This window comes from Trichoplusia ni, chromosome 2, assembly GCF_003590095.1.
Source record: "Trichoplusia ni isolate ovarian cell line Hi5 chromosome 2, tn1, whole genome shotgun sequence".
NCBI classification, from domain to species: Eukaryota; Metazoa; Arthropoda; class Insecta; order Lepidoptera; family Noctuidae; genus Trichoplusia; species Trichoplusia ni.
The window spans coordinates 547,729-563,763 of record NC_039479.1 but is presented as its reverse complement, the minus strand read 5'-3'; the positions used below and the strand labels follow the sequence as shown (position 1 = coordinate 563,763).

Below are 16,035 nucleotides of genomic sequence, written 5' to 3'. Positions count from 1 at the left end.
ACGCAAATACCAGCTCAAGGGGTGGCTATCCCTTCATAATGTAGGCCACGACTATTCAATATCAATTAGCATAGTGAAAGCCAAGTAATTGCATATGGCGCCGACTGTCATCCTTCCTGGGTAATAAAACGAAGAGAACTTTTCATTTATATGCTTCAACACGATTTTCTATTGTTCCAGAGACACAATAAATTGTTTTGCATACCCACTTTTCTTGTGTCCGGGTGTCGTTATAGTCAGTACCTAATTTTGTACTCTTTGCTTTCGCTAGACAGCATTGCAGGATTTTATTTTTATTATATTAAAATTAAATTTTATTACATGTCTCGATTCACGAGTGAAGTTCAAATTACATGAGATTTTTATTCAGGTTAACTTCAGATATTTTTCGGACTTGAATTTTAACTTTCAATAAGGACAATTTTCTCGTTTTAAACCAATTTTCCTTACTTTTGAGTAGACAGTTGTCGTGAAACTGTTTTACTTAAACGACAGATGTTCATTTAGGACCAATGTACTGTGCACGTGTGTAGGTGGCCTCTAGACGAGATTATTGTCTTACGAGCCGAGCCCAATGTTGACAAATGATTCAATGTCCAAGTGACGCTAACGCTGTGATATAGCTACTTATATACTTGCATAATATTAATGAGATGGAATTGGTATATTTTTACTAAACCAATTTAAATAAAAGCAGTGGATTGTAAAGGTTTTTTTTTACAATAAAATACGTATCAAAGGACCAAAAACAACATTTATAAATTGGTACATATTTAACTAAAACTTCTAGTGACAGATTCTTCTGGAAGAACGTAAAAGTGGTTTTATAAGCTATCTTTTCAAGATGCCTTTCAAACTCTAACGTGCAACAAAATTTTATTCCATTACAATTTTTCAGAATAAAATTATGCAAATACAGTCTCCGTCTTAACCTTTTACAGAGGCGTAAATTATCTGAATAATTTACATAAAAGAAGCTAAAAAAGAAAGTCCATAAATCAGTGCATTACGGTGGCGCTGTGCGGCATGCGCAGGAGTGTCACTTGGGGCTATTTCTGCGCAGTGTGTCTAGGCCGCGCATGTGGGTCGCCGCGACCAATGCCAGCCACACATTTGTTTACCTACTTAAAACTGAGGCTGTACATGACAAATCTTCTCAGAAGTAAGTAGACCGAGTGATATTAAACGCGGTTAAAAATAGTAGAATTTACATGTAATACAACACACATACTAATTTTAATGGAGCTTAACAGCAATTAAGCTGGAACAGAGGAAAATATTTCTACCAAGAAATTAGTTGCTTATTTGTTGGTCTATTCAGAATTTACAGTATGCAAATTGACAAGGGACTATTACGAGTGATCGGTTGTCAAAAACTTAGATGAAAATTCGGCTCTGAGACGGAAATTTCATACAATATGTATTCTACTAACTTCTTCAACAAAATCTTGTTCTACTCCAGCGTTTGAAACAATTGTTTGTCATAATTAAGCCATCACACGACCGTCCACCAGCACATATTCAACAAGTCATTTACTTTAAAACAAAACAATAAATTTAAATTTTCATGTCTCTATCATGCAAATGTTAGTTTTTCAAAGACATTCGGAGTTCGTCTTTGCTCTTAACATAACTGTACCTATTGGCCTCTTTGACTAAATTGTTGCTAACAGGTAAATAAACTGGCCCAGTTTCAAGGGTAATTGTATTACTAGTACGTGGTTTAGTGATAATTTGTCGTTTTACCGTCTCGCTAGATGCTTATAATACGAGTATGTCAAAAGTAAATATAACATTGACCTTATTTTTGGCACAGAAGATGGTTTATGCTTTCTACTAGGTACAACACGCCCACTATCCTTGCTGTTAAAATACTAGTGCCGTGGATGGAGCGAGACAGCGATCGTTACTACACGTAGCGGCATCTCTCTTTCACAACAGCAACAGTCCAGTTTAAAGAGTTCGCAGTTCAGGAACAGTAGTAGAAATCAAATTGAAAGACTTGAAAACATCATCGATCTTTCATTACGAAAATAAACTTATCTCTCCTCAAACGTATGCAATATCTCATTCCATTCCAAATCACTACAATATTCCAGCCAAATCTTCTTTCGTAATCATCAAATATTTGTTGTATAAACTTTGCTGGGATGCGAAATTTATTACGTCATTTTATAGACCGTGTGCGCAATTTTTTTTTATTGACTTCCACTGATAAACGTTACGTAATAATAGTGCAACTTTCGGCTCGCTATTTTTGGATAATGAGAAAATACGTACAAATTCTAAATGGACATTTTGATCTGAAAAAATGACTTTATCTTATGGCTTATAGTTACCCTTATCGTTAAATTAATCCTTGTAGTCGATTTTCATACTGTTATTTTGAAGAGTATGCGGCCGTTGACGTAACCGGCCTTGACTGACTCTCACATTGACATTCCGGGCCACACAACATTGATACTTGGCAGCTGACTCTAGCCATCTCTTCCGTTTGCAATTAGTTTTGCATTTGGGCACTCTAGCGACGCTATGAGGTTGCCGGGTTGTATTAAGCTTTACGATAATTTGCTAATTTGCTTGGAAAATTGTGAAAAAGGTCTGAATTTTACATAAACTGGTTCTTGGAAAAAAACAGGCATTTTTTACAACTTGATAATTCTTTTGTCCGTTTTAGACTTGAGGTGGTTTCATTATTTGTTGTCAGGGTTGACGGAAGCACCAATATTAAATGTTTCGTCTCCAGCGAGCTCAAGATATTAAAAAGACTGGCTTTGTGGTGATAGATATAAAATGCTTCACGTATTAGCCATTCCAATACATTTATAGAGAAACGTTAGAAATGCCCTTCGACGAGCTAAATACTCCAGAAGAAAGACATGTGAGTCTACCACCACCTCCTAAATTGATGTGGATTTTATTGTGGATGTGGAAAAGAGATGGCCTTTACAGAACGAAGAGCAGCATCTCTTTTCCACTCCCAATATAATAATACTTTATTAAGACACTTTTGCCCTCATATCATTTCCATTGCGATTGTAAGCCCATCGATCATCAGTCAATAATAACGATGACTGTGATGAGTAAATCAATAAGATTAATATTAGGCCCTAGAATGTCACACGTTTTAAATCATTTTGACCGCATGCCAAGTACTTGTTGTGTCTGTCTGATGTCATTGTTTTCTCTTTGGGACAAATAATTGTTTAGATCAGTTCGTTGTGACCTTTCAGGTGTTTATTATTGGTCAAGTAAGTCAGTTTAAGAGGAACAAAAACAGGCAGGGCTAAAACTATAAGTTAAAGTATAAATATTATATCAAAAGTTTCTCATGCAATTTATTATCACTCATAGCCATAACAAACAAGATCACCCCTTTTATTCTTAACTGCTTAAAACTGAGACTTTTAACGATATTAGAATGACATCATCTGCATAACACTTATTTAAAGACATTTTTAACGATTACATTGTCATGTGCCAACAGACTTACGTACTTATAAATAGCAAGATCAACTATTTTAGTTAACTTTGGGTTAAATCCACCGTTTTATGAAACTAGCTGTTAAAGCCAGTTCATAGCTCATGGTTCAACATGAGTTATTACGTAAAGTTTGAAGCGAAATATCTTCATTTATGAGTCATCTACCCACGTATTGTTTGGGATGAAGATATACAAGGTTGTTATAGATCAGCTGATCTTGAATTTGTCATGCCTAATTAGACGGCAGACATCATATAATGATAATGTATCTCAGCAGTTCTTGCATAGTGAGCTATCGTAATGCCAGAAGTCAAAGGACAAAAATACGCCTGGTCTTTTGATCCAGACATCTTAAGATAATTTTTAATGTTACGATTATGATCCTTAATGTTATGACACGTACGGCACATTTCTGTATAACATCACTTACCAAATTTATTTACTAGATTACTATAAAGCTTTATTATAATAAAGCTTACACGTTGTTACAGCGCTTATCTATATCTACTCACCAGGTATTAGACGTTGCTGACCACAGGCGAAGCTGGTGGCTAGTATTAGTACATATAGCGGAGGTTTCCAATGATCAGTAAATTTGCCATTCCAAAGTCAAATATTCTAAATAGTTGAAGTCAATATTGTGAATTGTTAATTAATTAGTTTTAAAAAAAAATATTTATCGTTAATTAAATTAAATATTTATTAGAGCAAGAACAACTTGTAGTGATTTTAAGTATACTTGTAAGTATTCAGTTATGCAATATTTGTTTTTAATGTATTTCTAGGCATTAATACTTTGGGACGGCAACACCACCAGAAACTTCCGACCTACCTTGCAAAGCGTCAAAAGCGTCATCTCTCAGCTGACTGACCTTGATATCCAGTTCATAGTACCCTGATAGCGGTGAGGATCGTACCCTGGCGTGAGGAGGCATCACCACGGGACTCCTGGTGGGGGCTGGGGGTGCTCCAGGGGGGATCGCTCGGCCCCTCTCGCGGAGGGCAGGGTGTGGTCCCGCGCCGCGGATCGCAGGACGCTCTTGTTTGATAGCTGGGGGTAAAAGGACCAGATGAGTATGCTTCAAAAGATTTCGGCTTCAGATTAATCACACTCAAAAGAATTGCAGCTTTATTAACGAACGACGCACAGAAAAAATTCGTCCTTATTGTGTCATGCTGTATTTTTAGGTTTCGGGTTTATAATTTTAATTATGTAGAGACACAAACAGACGTCTTTATCGTAAGCATCACTTAGCTGAGTTCAGTTCTTGCATACGGCTGTTATATTCAGATTAGCATCATGCCAATTTCAGTGTTATAAATTCGTTAGGAAGACGGGTAAAGTTATTGCGGCAAAACAAGTACATGCCATTGCAGTCACGTCTGATTGGCCAACTAAAGGTTGTTGCTTACTTACTATTGGCCAATTTAATTGATTACGCAAAGTTGTTCAACAAAACTGCTTCATAGTATAACAAGTGTATCACTGGGTTAGTCGCAATTGTAGTCAAGCACAGGACCTAAATTAAATAAACTACTACGTCGACTATCATAAGAACTTCAGAATACTGTGATTTTGATTTCATTTAATGTTATACGAATAAAAAAATAATTTGTAAGTAAAGGAATCCTTGATGTAAAATTAAGAAAAATGCTAAGGATTTGCTCTGTTTCAATTCTTAAGTTCTTTTTTTAACAAACCAAGACAAAATCTCCTGTTCCCGCTGTTGACAGGACGTATTCTTTTGGAATAGGTACGGCTGCCAAAATATGCAAGTTAATTCAATCGGTTAGCAACATGCGTCCTTTTTCTATATAACGCACATAACATGACGCAAGGTTAATTGTAACCTAGTTGCGGTAACCAACAACTTCCTAATTCATCACAAAGGGTGCGCGTGAGTCACTGATTGACAGCTAGGTCAGCCGTTTTAGACAGTTCTATTTTTAAATTTAATGAGGAAAGTGCGAGTTTAGTGCGAGTATGTTGAACGCAGGTCTTTTAATTCGACTTAATTCAGACGCTTGTTTCAAGGCTGTTATTCGACCGTGGGAAAACATATATCCTCGATTTAAAAATTGAGTTTTATTTACATAATTTTAATATCACTCCATATTTACAATGTTTTTTTGATGGGAATCGAACCCGTATCGTTTAGGTATTTCTGTATCAAGACGGGTCGATGAATGGATTTGCGTATCGTATAATCATTTAAACAATCCATGAATAACACAAGTGTATCGTCAAAACAAGGAAAGAAAGAAACTAGGGATGAAAAATGCAAAGTTGATCGGTCTGATTATTTATTTGTATTCTTCCAATTGAGTTTTTTCACCCATGACTGAAAAAAAGGTCTATAACTTAAAGAAAACCTTAGTGACTAGGCATAATATAAAACCACATGTCAACTGCACACATGTACCAATAAGCCGGTCATCAATTGGCACATTACCTAATTTGTTTAAAAAACTAACATATGGGAGTCCAAGGTCTGTAAGACGGCGCTAACGAGTGCGATGGACAAGTTATGTAAGCTCAACAAACATTGGACATATGTATACGCATATGGTATTTATTACCAACATACCGAGAACTTCGAACTGAGATAATGTCAAGTTTGGTATAACGGTGTTTCTAGGGGCAGATTTGATTTAATGAGCAGAGAAACCATAAGCCATTTTCAAACATTGTTGGTGAAGGTTTGTCTGCTGTTAACCTGAGCGAAGCCCTTGACTGCTTCAATGGAATAGTCTTGTGGATGCCTCTAGAAAAACCGCATTACTGTATGTGGGTCTAATAGTAATTAGTTTTCTCCATCTATGTCAAACCATTACGTAGCACTGTTTATCCCGTGACTTCAACAGGCGACACCAAAAGCAGTTGATCAAACCTTAAATTCAATACTAACGCTTCAGAACTGTTTTTTCGGACTTATTAGAAGCTGGCAGGTCGCCTTCGCCTCACAAACTTTTGAAACATTTCCACGTCACACAGTTCTAATGCAAATTCCATTCATGTAATCAATTTCCAATTTTGATCATCTTTGTAGACCAGGCGGATATCTCGTCTGGTCTACAATTATAATCAGATTTAGGCAAACAGTATTCTAGATATTACTTATCTACGACATATTCTAGGTAGGTTGAGTCAAGGGCTCAGATCTCTGAATCTAGACTGAAGTCATAATTGATAAACAAGTTTTAGTAGCCATGAAATAAGATTAAAAATCCGAACATGCGCACACGCAAGTCCAAGACTTGTCATATTAGGAGTCAGAGCATTAAATGGTATAATTACACTGCCAAACTGTGAGGTGAATTAGATGTAGGTGTTCAGAATTACCAGTATGCTTTCTGAAGACCTTCAGCCTCTTCTTAAAGTCATATTGCGATTGTGTAAGGGAGACATTTCTATCAAAATCCTGTACACTTTTCTATCATTGCAAAATTATATTTTAATTAGCCAAACTTGTTAAACTTCCCTGGTTTTATTACTGTTAACTAGGATGATTTTAAAATATCATATTGCACGAATACACATGCACGCAGACTGCGTGCAGGTCATTTTTTAATAATAAAATTACCTTGATAATTCATTGCGATGCCTCAAAATTAATATCAAAGATTGATTTATTAGCATTAATAAAATCTTAACGATGATTGTATTGATACTAAATTATACAGAGCGAATCCAATGTGAGATTATGATAGATTGGTTTAATCCAATGATAGATTGGTTTGTTGATCACGCTAATCCTTGGTGCTACTACGATTTGCAAAAATATACTTTTGTTATAGACAGTTTCTTTTCTTTGGAAGGCGTTCAAACATCACCACAGGCCTCAGTTAGTTATAGCAAATCGAAATGAATGGTATTCATTCAAGTTAAATAGCTATTTAGTTCACGCCTTCAGAAGATTTTCCCTCCTTTCCAAAGTACCGTCCACTTCAAGACAGTTCAAAATAATTCCTCATTAAGAAGCCATGTATAAAATGATTCGTTTGCCCCACCGTTAGTCATATGACCTTAGTTATGTGACAATGTGGCGTCAAAACTTTTGTTCTTGCATCTTAGAGGCCACTAAACGAGTATTACTTGTAATGCCGCTCCTCACACATTGTGAAAGCTAACGTCGTATATTTACATTTACGGAACAAGTGATTGTTGAAATCTTCATGCGAAAGTCGGTAAATCTACACGTACTGTCCAGTTTCGGTTGTTTATTTAAAAAGTCAAGTTTTTGTAGGAAAAAATATAATTTTCACTTGCCTCATTTTTGCTTTCAGAACAGTCAGTTTTTGTCAAAAAATAAAACGCACATACAAGGGAATTCATTTTTCTTAGCGTAGTTAGCTGTAATCTTTTCAGAATTTATGCAGTTCGCGAAAATATTTTTTTACAAACATGTCGGGCATTCAGGACATGTGTAACCATAAGACATCGGTAACAACAACTCTTTTAAAAACTGTTTTTTTTTTAATATCTAGGTTTCTTTACATGAAAAAAATTCCCCCCCTTGTGAAGCAGTCACTTAAAAAGGATTAATTCAATAAAAACCAGGTTTACATTGTCATTATATTTAGGCCTAAAGGATGAGTCAGAGTAACGGCTCGGCGTGCTTACAGCGTGGGAAGAAATAACACTTTTTTAAACAACCATAAAACCTACATGTGTTTTAGTATTCCGTGTTGTGTCGTACAATATTAGCAATTGTAAATAATGGCGATAATTTCAGTGAAATACGTGAATGTGTAAGTTCACAGTTCTAGGTAATAGTGCTTTGTGGTAAATAGTGTTGGATATTTAGCTTGAAAACTATAAGTAGAGCAAAACCATCCCTATGTGGGAAGAGCCTTTACGTAGCACTGGTATTATTATTGAAAAGGTTTTTAGAGAATAACACTACTACGACGTGCTATTCGACGAAAGACTCCAATTAGAGTCCACAGGCTACAAATTTGAAAACTTATTAGAAAAAAAAATCCAGACTAGGCCGTCAGTTTATCTGATGCAAGCATCCATAGCCAATACGATATCAAGCACAACTAGCTCCTGTAGGCCAGACAAGGCCCTGAAATCCCAAACCGATCTCCGAATTATTGGTCCATAGTAAGTCGATCTACGAAGTCCGTTCGTTTTAGTCCCCATCTTTACTCTAGGATGAATATAAGTACGTACCATATATCTGGAATATTCACGCATTGCCTAACCCGTGAGGATACAAAACAACTGCCTATCAGATAAACAGGCTAATTTTAGTAGAACAACGTAATTTGCTTGAACGTTATGCACATGCCACTGTAACCCCGATAGATTCCGATGTTTGAATATTTATCGTTCGTTATCAAATACTAGTTTTTTGTACGGTTTTAATGATTAACGATTGTTATGTGTTGCGTTTGATGACTTATACCTTGTTAATATAATTTTAAACGTTATATACTTGATAGTATTATAAGGTAGTCGGTTCGCTTTTTATTCTTAAAAATGTTCTAAGTTTATCCGTTTTTTAAACTAAACGTGAACACAGATAACTGGTTGCAATAGCATTCTGTTCGTAGTTAGATCAAAGGGTGTCAATAATAAAGGCACCTGGAAATACACATTAAAAAACCAGATCAATTAAATAAGGTCCAATAAAATTAATTTAGTCAAGAGTCACAAATTCAATTAATTTACACAATATCTCACAAAATCTGTAACACCATGCGTGTTAGTTTCCTGAAAGCAGTTCCATCAGTTCAGAGTGCATTCGGTTACTTACGTTTAACTAGATAAAAGTCGTAATTTGGTAATTATAACGATTCGTGCTCTCCTACAAGTATGATAAGAAATACGCACTGTCGTCTTAAGCTCTATTAATCATACTTACTTGAAACAAGAACAATCTACGGATTATCGAACGCATTTTGGCGCCACAAAACACAACCTCAAAATTTCAAACCGAATGCACACCGTACTGGAGGACAAGAACATTCCAGAAACATCCAGAACTAACTGTCTTGTAAAGTCCAAGAGTTCTGCGAGGAGTGGACGCCGAGACTCCAGACAGGCACACCGAAGTGCTCCTTGAGGCAGGAGCTGTTGCTGTTCTTCATCGTCTCGACTAACATTTTAGACGTCTTCCCAACGTTCTCGTTACGTTTGAGGAAGGCTGCTAAGTCCACTCCACAGGTCTCGTTGACAGCTTTCCGACATTCGGCCGCCGCGTAAGGGTTGAGTTTCCCGTCAGCCTGCACCGCTGAGCTGCAGACCTCGTTGATTAACTCCAGTACTACCATGTCGGTTTCGAACAGCACCTCGCAACATCCTGTAGGATTCATCGGTAGAAACATACTGATAGCAATATTACTGAACATTTTTAGCTCAGGAAACATTTTTTTAACAAACACTTGTCATTCTAACTTACACTTAATTTTTACTAATCTTACAACTTAAGAAAAAATTACCTACTTTATTATCTATTAATTAATTTTCTTTAGATACTAAAAAAGTGCCAGGTGGTCTACATCGGTAAAACAATCTTGATCTCATTACCGAATAATTAAAACTTTTTTATTATAGATTCAAGACAGCAAATAACCTTAAGTTATAGTACTTAAACTAATAGCTGATAGTTATCATAAAAATTGTTGAGAAATTGAATAAGATTTCGATACAACAATTGGAAATTATAGGAAAATAACTATGTTATACACTGACCAGATTTTCTTTTAAACACGGACACATTTTAGAGAAACTCTTATTTAAACTGGTTTTGAAATTACCAGTGTACATATTTAATTGATTAAAGTATGCTCAAAAAATTAGTAATGATATTATCCTTACATGACAAATTTAAATCCACAAAATCGTCAATCAAGTGTTTTATTTGATTTCTTAAATAAATTTAGATTTGTATTCATCCTGACAATGCAAAATGCAATATTTGATATCAGCCCTAAAGCAAAAATTATTACTTTTTTTTAGCAGGAATTGAAAATCATTAAATTTTTGTCAATATTTATGTTATAAAACATTAAAATAAAAACAAGATAGAATAGAGAACTTATAGCATTGTAATGCATTGTTTGTTTTGTTATCAATTCTATTGTTTTAATGATTTATACTTATTGGCTGAGTAATTTATTTCTCTATGATAAAATCTGCTTTATTAACATTCTGATACTAAACATAATTCTATTGTCATTCAATTAAAATTTGCATCAAATAAAATTTAAAGATGGAACGGTAACTGAAAATTAATTCTTAAATCTTTTATTAATAACAAATGATTCCATTCTTGAATAAATATTTTTGGTGAAGTTTTTATCTAAATATTTAAGTTATGTATCACAAGGTATCTTTGAATTTTTATGTTTATTCCTGCATGCTAACTTCTGTTTGTTTAAAATTTTGTTACTTACAACCCTTTAATTTAATAAATTTATTTGATAGGATTGTTCCTTAATAACTAAAACATAATCACTGTAAATACAATAGTTGTAGTTAGGGAGTTTTTTTAAACAAACACAATTTTGTTAATTTAGAAATATGTGCTTTGTATAGTCTAAAAAAAATCTAGTTATTGAATCACCAGCTTTTTAACATTTTTGGGATATGTACTACATGATATACTTTTGTGTGTGTACATAGGAGTATTTCCTTGATACATCAGATCTTCGTAAATATTACAAACACAGAGTCAACAGCTGGAGCGGTACTTATTTGCAGAGCAATCTTGTTCTTGCGAGCCGCAAAAATACATCTTGTAGAGCAGACCGAATTAACTCGCATTTTCGTTTAATTAACCGCTAATTCAACTTAAATATGACATCAGCTGTGACCAACCGTAATACAGTGACAATTCCTTAGCCGTAGCAGGCGTATAATTAGATTATAATCATCATAAAGTGAGCTAAAACGCTCGCTTTCGTCACAGCGTCCAGCGATATTGACATTGAGCTTGTGTTAAAAATACCGACATTACCTGCGTCCCGGTCGAACTGGTTCGGCTTCAGCTGCTCCCGGCCGGCGCCCAGGATCAGCGGCGACAGGATCCTAGGCCACAACACAGCGAAACACCCAACAACTATCACAAGTACGAACATCGTCTTCCGCGGACCCAACACCTCCTCGTTCGCCATTCTGTCGTCGTGTTTTCGTATCGTTTCGTCACGCACGTACACAGCCGGTCGCACTCTACGGGAACATCGTCGTGTGTGATAAAAATAAAGATTTTCGTCCCACGTCTCGCCCGTGAAGAAAGCGCGCAATGACAGCTGTCAGGCGCGCCCTCTCCCGGCGAAAACGTTACGGGAGCGATCCGAATTTTCTTCGTTACGGGAGCGTCCGCAAATCTTCAAACTTCAATCGCAGAAAGCCGGTGGATTGAGCTGGCTCGAAGTGACACAGCCGTATACCAACATCAAACAGCTATGCCGACTTCTTGCCTTCCCAGCCACCGGCTCGACTTCCTCTGGCGTCCAAGTCAAGTGTACGATATTGCAGTTCAAATATTGACAGAGTGAATTAACGTTTGCCGGGCGAGCGCGGCGCTCGGTGGGCAGAACTCGGAACAATATGCCTGGGCGCGGAGGCGGCGCCGGCTAATAACCCGTCCCCACCGCGATGAGGACTACACGCGCCCAGATGAATACTAATTAGACACTTTGTGTAGGTACTTGTCGTTTAGACGAGTATGCCTGAGGAAAAAGTTTGTATGCAAAGGGCTGGAATATTTCTGGTGTCCGCCACGCCACGTGTGAGCCTGATTTTTAAATATTTATTTGAACAGACGCGACGCCTACGCAGCCACCGGTGTCAAATCGGGTCAGAGTGTGACTTAGTGTAATGTAAATTTTACTGTATTGCGGAAAACATGAATTATTTACGTGCACTCTGTTCAGTACACATTCATACAATAATATGAATGGGTTTCCAACGTTAGAGGAAGTCTTATTATTCCTTTCTATGCTACACACACTTGGATGCACACTTCAATTGATTCTTGTATTTATCGCTTGCTCATTACTATGCGTTAATTTATAATAGCCATTCTTACTATGCAGTCGGTAAACATAGGTCCACACAAAAGTGATAAGTTATTAGTAGGCTGTGCCTTAACTAGGCGGCACTTTAAGGTGTGTCAGCGCGTAGAACATAAATTCATGAATATTTCTATTATTTATTTATACAATGACATGATTAGACTGAAGCGCTATGCAACTAAATTCCAGCAGAAACCCGCAAGGCCACCACGAAATCTTTTTAGTTATTTGTGACTTCGACTTCTGTGTCAATGGTTTTAGCATGCAAGTAGATGTCAAATAAATACAAACACGCCTGAACACTAGTTTTCAAGTCAATCTTACAACCATTTACTCGTATTTACCTTAAACTGCACCGAAGTCACACAATGAAGACTTAGCCTTTCCCCTAAAAGGCTAGTCATTATTCTGTAATAATCATACTAGATACTGGATTAAAAAAAAACATTATATACGAAATTCCTTCAATACCTACCGTATCATATCTGATAACGTCGACAAAAATAACTTATTTTCTGAAATGATTGTTTAAGTAAGTACGAACTACAAGTAAATAACTCGGGGACATGGTCACTCAGAACTAGCCTAAATACTTATCTAATGAATCTGTCTCGATTCTAAGTCATACTATTTCATAAAACCTGCTACTAACATGTTTAATGAGATAGTCACGGCTCAGCAGATATAGATAAGCAAAGGAAATCTGTGCCCAAAACAAACACCGTTTATCTTAAACCTGCGCTTCGGTAGATTCAGCAAACATTTGTTGTTTGGCCGGAAGTTTTATACAAAAAAATATTAATCTAATAAAGAGCACTTTGGATTCTGAGAGTAAAATAGTTCAAAATTTTGAACAAGGATTTTTGGACTAACTATTGGTGAATTCATTAAGGTACTGCGGCTTGATTCGAAAACTAGACTTATGAGGTAAATTGTCCATGGATATAACTACCTAAATCTACATTAAATAAACTCACCCTTCATTGCTGTACATGGCACATGCCCTACCGCAAGTTGCGGCGTAGAATCCGATCCTCAAGCAGGAAAGGAAATTTTCTATTACATAATACTTAAAATAAATATATATTGTCTAACGTTGTTAACAAACAATCAATCAAATAATTTATTTCTAAATTTCTCCCGCAATGAAAAACTTAATCTTTGAAATACGGGGGTTTCGTCAACATTCAAGTTACAAGCACAAAGACACCCAGACTCAGGACAAGCATTCGCATACCACATAAATTCACACAAACTAAACATAAGAGAAATCCTCGAATCCAAAGTACCTATATTAGGTCTGTATGCAAAAAAAAACCTGTTTACAATCTGCAGCTGACGAGAAATAGACAAGAACAATTCCTTTTTACCAAAATAAATTGTTCTAATATAAAGTGATGAATCTATTAATAAAAACCAGAACCTCTTTGAACAAAAACATCAAAGGAGATTGTGACATTTATGGACGCATTATTCTAACTTGCTACATGATTTATTTGGTGTTGTGTTTGCAATTTCAATTTGTTATGTATAGGTACGTAACCTAATATAATTATCTAGATTTTCTGGATAAACCTTTCCTTCTCAATTTCTCTGACATTTAGAAATCGATATAAGGAATTATCTTTATTATTATTTTCAGTATAACACTGGCGGTTAAGTATACAGTCTGAATTGATCTCGAAATCTTTTTCTTAATAAGTGAATCATTAGAAAAAGTTATATGAGGGATATCAGAAAGCTGTATAAATATAGGCAATTAAATACATATAATGCAATGAAAACGACGAACCTCACACGGAACTCGAACCTGCGACTGCTTAGCAGTGACTTCTTCAACTGCAAGACTTAGTTTTTTGCTATAATTTTGAGTATTCGTAGGCTATATTTATTATTTTTTTATAATTAAGTGAACTACATGAAATGAAGTATACTACATCCTACTATTTAGTAAAATAAAGGGTTGGTATTTTTTACCTGCAAAACTATAAAAAAAAACAAAACAGTGTGTAATCATCACCGTTTTCTCACCTTTCACACGGAAGGAAGAACAACAAAACTTATGTGAATCACGCGCAGGATACGCGTTAAGAAATATAAACTATCAAACGGAAACCAGCCAGGATATCCTTTTTATTTATGGTATGCTGTCTCCTTGGCATCCAGACGAACTTATAACGCCTTACCTGGCCGTGCAGCGGGTAGCGGCGGCCATTTTAAAAACTTGCGCGTACGTCGTTTCCTGCGTCGAAATGGTACGGCTACCTACCCATTGTTCTATGGGAGGGGATGCGTGTGACATGAATACTTATCGGAATAATGGTTTAACTGTCGAATTAAAAAAATATGTAGGCCCTGCATCACTTGGCTGGAAGGTTTTAATAGATCTTTTCGTAAACGACACACAGCAACGGTGAGGATTTATCGTATATTTGAATGTTCAAGTAGATACCCAATACGAAGAGGCCTTTTGTTTGGTCCTTATCTACTTATTCAATGACGTACTGTCCATACTTAGTTTGTAGCTATAGGCAAAAACAGTGGTCTGATAACCTATTCAGGCACTGCTCGAGTGCTATTTTTCATCATAACACTTAACGCGTCTATGCCAATACAGAGTGTGCTTTTTTACTGCTTGTGATTAGTATTACAACTTCCCAAATACCTTTAATAACAATAACATAACTTTACGACAACATTAAAGGCGCTTTATTAACCTTTGAAATAGACTGACTGTAGGTTAATGATTAACAAGGTACCTAAGTACTCAAAACGCTAGAACGCGATTTAACAAATTCTTAGAAATTTTGAATTGTCCAAAATGTTTCCTAAATCGCCTATCATGTAACCGCATTCGAATCTAAAGCAACACATGAATGACTACACACTCATTAGTATAATTTAGAGGGCTTAATTACGTTTAGTGAGTCATGGTAGTTACATCACCGGCATCCATCATACTCCTACGTCGGCTTTCATCTTCACGTGGGGGACTCTGGTGCAGACGGGTCAAGGATTACAATTATTGTGATCGGCTGTTTGTTTTGATAGTAAACTGATCAGTCTTTGAGTGAAGATTAGGGGGTATAAATTGAAGTTACGCAAAGGTCGATAAAAATTAAATTTTAGAAATGCAAATGGAAGTCAAGGTATCTCGCTTTAACAACGGAGGCAGGCTTGCTTAGTACCTTTGACTGCACGGATAGCCGAGTGGTTGAGGTCACCAAGCCAAGCGGACTGTGAGCGACTTTTCGCGAGTTCCCCGAGTAGGAATAAAACGATTTTCTATCCACGAATTGTCGTTGAAGAATTGGTGTCTTCATGCATGCGACTTGAATGTTTGTGAAACCCCGTGACATAACGATGAAATTTGTAAGTTCGTTCGTTTAAACGGAACATCGAAAACATAGAGGTTTTATGGCGGGTCTTCCATCAAGTCTTTTCCATTTAGATACGATTTGTGATGCTTGTTTTAACACCACGACGAAGTTGACAAGAGTAATACTTATGGGCTTTAATAC

The 16,035-nt window shown here is 36.2% G+C and overlaps 1 protein-coding gene across 6 annotated transcripts in view; it reads right to left on the bottom strand.

Moving 5' to 3' along the window:
- LOC113502277 (glutamic acid-rich protein) overlaps nt 1-11,912 on the bottom strand; it is a 29,149-nt gene extending 17,237 nt beyond the window's left edge. The window contains exons 1-3 of one of the 6 annotated variants that reach the window (XM_026883821.1): nt 11,455-11,912; nt 9,484-9,795; nt 4,357-4,535 (exon numbers count right to left, since the gene is read on the bottom strand). In XM_026883821.1, coding sequence (XP_026739622.1) covers nt 4,357-4,535; nt 9,484-9,795; nt 11,455-11,611 — 648 coding nt within the window. In that variant the 5' untranslated portion in view covers nt 11,612-11,912. The remainder of the gene's footprint in view (nt 1-4,356; nt 4,536-9,483; nt 9,796-11,454) is intronic. The other 5 variants (XM_026883782.1, XM_026883799.1, XM_026883814.1 and 2 more) reach the window with 5 other exon arrangements.
- Nucleotides 11,913-16,035: the final 4,123 nt, after the last annotated feature.